A 6,000-nucleotide genomic window follows, 5' to 3' on the forward strand; every position below is an offset into this window, starting at 1 on the left:
AAAGTATCACATTTTCTGACCTCTTTATTACCAACACTCATCCCTTCCATGTATTGCATCAAAATGAGCATTTTATTTATTTTTCACAAATGTAAGTTTTTCCTTCAACTCAATGGACAGTAATATCTCACATGGCACAGTGACTAATAAAATTATTAAATTTTTTTCTTGGCAACTAAACAATTAATAACAATAATTCGTTTTTTATCCAAAGCAACTTACAGTTGATTAGACTAAGCCAAGGACAATCCTCTCTGGAGCAATGCGGGGTTAAGGGCCTTGCTCAAGGGACCAACGGCTATGCGGATCTTATTGTGGCTACACCGGGGATCGAACCACCGACCTTCCGGGTTACAGTCATGTACCTTAGCTACGAGGCTACAGGTAACAACTTAAAAAAAAAAAACATTTTAAGTCATGAGAATATAAAACAGACATTTCTGGAGCCAAAATGCTGCCCAGCTTGTGCTATAGGCTGCCTTCAATGGCACACAAGCAAGGGTCAGGGCCTCATCCAAGAAAGTTTCAGGGTCCCAATCGCAACCCCTGAGAAAATTAAAAATGTGTTTGATTGACAGACTGAAAGAGAGCTTTATGTATGGCGTAGGGGGAGGGGGGTCACGTGTAAACCTGAGCCAGAACACACTCAATTTATTTCTATTAAGGAATCTTTTGTCAAGGTTTTTCCGTGTAAGGGGGGGGGGTTGGGGGGTAGTGCAGCATGTGGTGTTGGAAATCAAACTCTGTTAAAAATTTACGCATGAGAATTACAACCCGGTCTGTCCTCCATGACAAGAAAGGTGGAGAAAGCAAAAGACTGATCCTTAAAAAGAAAACAAAAAACTCAGCCTTAGATCTACAGCGTGAAGGAGGGCCAGCCATAAAGGTCCTCACAGACTCCTACACAGGAATGACTGATAATCACACTTTCTCAGAAATGAAAACTATGCACGAGAAAATTGATGGGATAAATCTAAAGTGTATGCATCTTGCTTTCTGTCAACAATCCATCAGACCCTGTGACACTCCATGGAAAGCGTTTGGTTGATGGTCTGTCAAGCAAGAAGGAAAGCTGTCGCTTTTTGCTGATCACTGCAATAAATTAATGTAAAAGCCTAAAAGGCCTACAAACATCTGTCCCACAAAACACAACACTGTTAATGCATCTATGTTGCGTACACTACTCATTCACCCTATATTTTTTTTTAAACGAGTCAATAAAATATATTTTTCATACTTGTAACTGTGTGACAAATATGGTTGGATTAATGTCCATTTTACGGTGAATAAGCTTGTATTTGTTGTGATCCATACTTTCTAGGCCCAAAGCAGCGTTAACAGTGCGTAGAGCCAGACCGCAGCCAATGCCCTAGCTGCCCCCTCAGGACTGTCACTTAGCAGCAGGTAATCTCATTAATGTGAACGCTGACTGATCGACTGTTACTGGCCATTAAACCGCACACAGAGCCAGAGGAGGAGGGGCTTCCCCCCTTGAGTCCGCTTCTTAGTCTTATCTGCCATCTAATCAGGGAGTTTTTCTCGGCCAGTGTCGCTCTAGGCTCTAGTCGGGGTTTAGGCCACGTTTTTTTTCTGAAATGCTCTATTCAAATACATTTTGATTTGATTTGAATAAGGGAAGGATGGCACGGTCTTCCTGGTTGTTATAGGTTTTTGGACGTAATTCTTCCAACTGACTTCCAATTGACATTGAAGGGTCAACATTCACCAAATTAAAGCGGAGAGCAGATCTCTCAGTTTCTTCAATAAAGCACTTCTCTAATATGAGCCAGAGGTACAAAGACCCTTTTGTTACATATGATGTTGCGATGATTTTTTGAGGACTACCCTGCTTACAAAAAAGAAAAAATGAGTAAAATAAAGAACCACAATCATCTCATCAGACCGGATGAGGTCAAAACCCCAAATAGAAAGACCCCCACGCTGAGGGTACATGGGAAAGCCCTCCTGTCCTAGCCCTGAGTTTGACTCTTCTGTCTGCCAGTGCCAGCCCCAAAAACCCCAAAAAACAATCCCATACCCTCTCTGAACTGAATGTACACAGGCACAACCAGGAGAATCTGGACAGTGAGAAAACAAAGCGAAAACAATGAAAGGTCCTCCCAGAAAAAAGTATCCCGTCTGTATGAACAAGGACAGGGAAAGTAAACACTCAGTGGCCGCAGACCACTGGTAATGCAAGAACCCACTCAAGACCGTCTCAAAGCAAAGAAGGGTGGTGGGGTGAGGTATATTTTGCCCATTAAAAACATAAACTTAGACAAAAATGTAAGCTCTCTATACTCAGGAGGTCTATGAAACTTAATGTGGAGAGCCGTCTGTCTCTTATATAATACGCTGGCAGGCCTCGCGGTGAGGAAGAAAGAAGCACTCCCCCTGGCCAAAGTGAGAATTATACACACTCAAATGCGTCTCCGAGTGTCTGACTGCGCAGGAGTCCCGAGCAGTCCCACAATTCTCCGGCCTCCAGCGGGCTTGTCATCGCTCACAGGTGGGCAAAGTCACTGCCAGGCGCAAGTTATTTTTAAAACCGTTAAAAATAAATAAATAAAAAATGCCGTTCTCACATCTGTCAGCCTTATTATCGGAATAGAAATGTGATCACGACGTATACGGGGGATGAGGGCCCATGAAATTAAAATGAATGAATGAATCATGAGCCAGACTGCGCGGACTAATACTAACCGTATCACTTACACTATTCAGTTTCAGTTTGAGTAAGTTTAAAGAGCTTGAACACAAGACGACAATGCAAGTACTTTAATGCAAGCCAGTCTACTGTAGCAATTATCTGATTATGAAACACACTTAGGATGGCTTTATCAAAATGAGCATCCAAATTTAAATGGCAGATTAAACACTACAAGCTAATTCTGGGTTTTTCTTTTTTCAAAGAGAAAAATTAAGTATACACATGCAAAAGACAAATCCAAGGAAGCCTATTATTCTGTCACGCAGAGCGTTAGCACTGTGAGAATTATCAGTTGTTCTCATATTGAATATTCATTGAGTCTGATTCCCACAGCTGAAAGTCACATTTTACTGGATATGCAGGGCAAGGCTTAAGCATCCTCCACAAGGGCACAGAAGCACAGTGATGCCCCCCCTCCCTGATCCCCCCCCCCACACCTTATTTAAAGAAACTTGGGGTACATGTACATCTAGAAGCATAAGCACTGCTGTGTGTGTATATGTGTGTGTGTGTGTGCGTGTGTGTGTGTGTGTGTGTGTGTGTGTGTGAGAGAGAGAGATAGAGAATGTGAGTGTGTGTGTCACGTGTAAAGTACAGTGCTCTAGGGAGTACAGTGATGTCCCACCTGGAATTCAAATCTGCAGCCTCCAAGCCCTGAAGCCTAACCGCTACACCAACAATGGGCAATGGACACATACGTTCTGCGTGTCTGCGTACTAGAGTGGCATACTCACGCTTAGTGCACCTCTGCGATCCCGGGGCCTTACTCCAACCTTGACAGCACTGCCCCCCACAGACATTTACCCTGTAACAGCAGGAGAGCAGAGTCACTCCAGAGAAACGCCAAGAACACACACACACATACACACACACAGACACACACACAAGAGACACACTCACACTCACACTCACACTCACACTCACACTCACACAGACACACACACAAGAGACACACTCACACTCACACTCACACACACACACACACTCACACTCACACTCACACTCACACTCACACTCACACTCACACACACACACCCACACACACACACTCACACTCACACACACACACTCACACACACACACACACACTCACACACACACACGTGCGCTGCCGTGAGCGCAGCACTGGCCTACCATAACTAAAGCCTAATTTACACCCCCCTACCCCCGCCTTCCTGCCCCTTCTCCACCCCTTCGACCCTTCAGGGGCTAGCCCTGTCAAGCAGGCGAGATAAGGAACTCATTTTGAGTGCCCCAGCTGCAGTTGGGAATAGGGGAATTTGTGACAACACTTCCGAAGCTGTACGAATGGGGCCCTTTGAGCCGTGTTCTCCAGGCCCGTGGGAGAGCTGGGGGGTGAGGGGGTGGTTGTAGTTCACTTTTGGGTAATACGACTCTTGTAACCGGGTAATACTGGGGGCTGGTAGCAATTCATAGAGTTGTACATGAAGCAATACTGCATCTTCACGAGAGCTTCTGTAACCAGAGCCTTGAACTAAAGGACCAATTATGGTTTATTAGACACAGGGATTGCAATTTGGTACACTTGTTTTGGGGAAAAGTGGTTAAAAAAAAACTGTGCAACATTTTCTGTAAATGTTTGGCCATGTTTATCATAATACCACACTGGCGATAATAACATTAAAAGTGGTTAATAAAACCATGTACTCTTTTTGTGCAAATAAACAAATCGCAAAGCATGTAATTACCAATAATTTAACCACAATTTATGTGGTTTTATTTTTTGCTACAGCTTGTAGTATAACCTTTGATGTCTTGTTTATTTCAGATTTACTTTCATGGCCATTGTAACTGCCTCATGCTACTGCATTCGCACAAACTGGCAACTCTTGGAAACAACCAAGTTAACTTTTTACATCAAAATGATTACGTTCAAGGCAGTTTTTTTCCAATGTTTGTGTATCATTTCAACAGAGGAACAGGTGATATCCAAGAAACTAACTTTCTGAAAAAGAGTAGGCAATACCAAAAATACACAAACTTTCTCTCAGCTATGAGTCCCAGTATATATTTTTTGGATCCAACTGTTTGCAAACACACAGATGCGTTTCCACGTCTTCTTACCCAGAAATTTTGATTTGATGACTCGTGTGCCGAATCGGTTGCTTCTGTTGCTGTGCGATCTGACTATCCTGGCGAAGCGGCAAGCTTGGGTTCGCTTGAGTCCCCATCCTACGATTCCGAACTTGGCCACCGTAGCTGGTTCTGAGTTCCACATTATACGAGCGAGGCTGTCCCACGGAGCCAGTGCGGGATGAAATCGAACTGACGTGCACCCGATCCGTACCGCTCGGTCCCGGCTGCAACACGTAAAATCTCCTAAATCCACTCTGCTCCCTGGCCGTGAACGCTGGCGAAACGAAAAAACCTATTGAAAGTAAAAGGTTCCATGTGATCCAAGCCATATCCATCCACTACCCCGCTTATAGGAAATACTTCAAAGGTTCAGACTGTAAAAAGCAGCAGCTACTTCCTTGCCGAAATCCAGATGTTTGCTTCTCGTGCGCTGTCCTTAACAGAAAATCTGTAAAAATGATAATTTATCGCAAGTGAAAACGTTCTATCGCCGAGTCCCTGAGCGTATTCATTTATTCGGCGCCTCCAAACCCCAAAAGGCAAACTATTAGCAATACTAAAGTTGTGCCAAATAAAATAACGAAAGTAAAGAAAATAAAACTTTACCGTTTAAAGAACGCACAGCTTAATCACAAAACGGGGTTTGGGGGAGGTGAACAGCAGATGTTACAGCTGCTCTTGCTTCGACTGTGCGGTACTTTAGCCTGCAAAGAGGATCGAAAACTCTTTAAAAAGTTTCACTGTGTAAGGGCAGGAGTTAGTGTCAGAACTGAACAGCCAATCTCCGGCAGACATGACGTCAGGAATGGGACGCTTATTGGAACACACATGCGGGGCTGAGCCCTAAAGTTTAACTTTAGAGTGTAAGAGAGTTTAGTAACGATGGACCATGGGGGCAGTCCACCCTGTGCGATGGGGGAAAAAAAAAAAGAAGAAGTCTACTGGTATTTGCATCTACCTTGCGTTGTTATACAAGCAACTACTTTTAATTTCACAAGACAATGCACGTATAATTTAATGAAGAAATAATACAAGCACTGACTTTCTTGAGACAACTTGGTTAATAATCTCCGACAGCTATGGATACTTGACTTGATTAAAAATCTCAGACAACTCCGGGAAAATAAGATTGACTTTTGTTATCAGTGTATTATCTTATTCTAATTTAGTATGCGTATCGCCGCTTACAAGCC

At 43.5% G+C, this 6,000-nt stretch overlaps 1 protein-coding gene across 4 annotated transcripts in view; it reads right to left on the minus strand.

Annotated features, from left to right (window-relative positions):
- Nucleotides 1-5,506, minus strand: part of ltbp1 (latent transforming growth factor beta binding protein 1) — a 124,633-nt gene extending 119,127 nt beyond the window's left edge. For all 4 annotated transcript variants that reach the window (XM_061227503.1, XM_061227502.1, XM_061227504.1 and 1 more), the window contains exons 1-2: nt 4,796-5,506; nt 3,445-3,515 (exon numbers count right to left, since the gene is read on the minus strand). In XM_061227503.1, coding sequence (XP_061083487.1) covers nt 3,445-3,515; nt 4,796-5,142 — 418 coding nt within the window. In that variant the 5' untranslated portion in view covers nt 5,143-5,506. The remainder of the gene's footprint in view (nt 1-3,444; nt 3,516-4,795) is intronic.
- Nucleotides 5,507-6,000: the final 494 nt, after the last annotated feature.

The sequence above is a fragment of the Conger conger genome, chromosome 18, assembly GCF_963514075.1.
Source record: "Conger conger chromosome 18, fConCon1.1, whole genome shotgun sequence".
Taxonomy (NCBI): domain Eukaryota; kingdom Metazoa; phylum Chordata; class Actinopteri; order Anguilliformes; family Congridae; genus Conger; species Conger conger.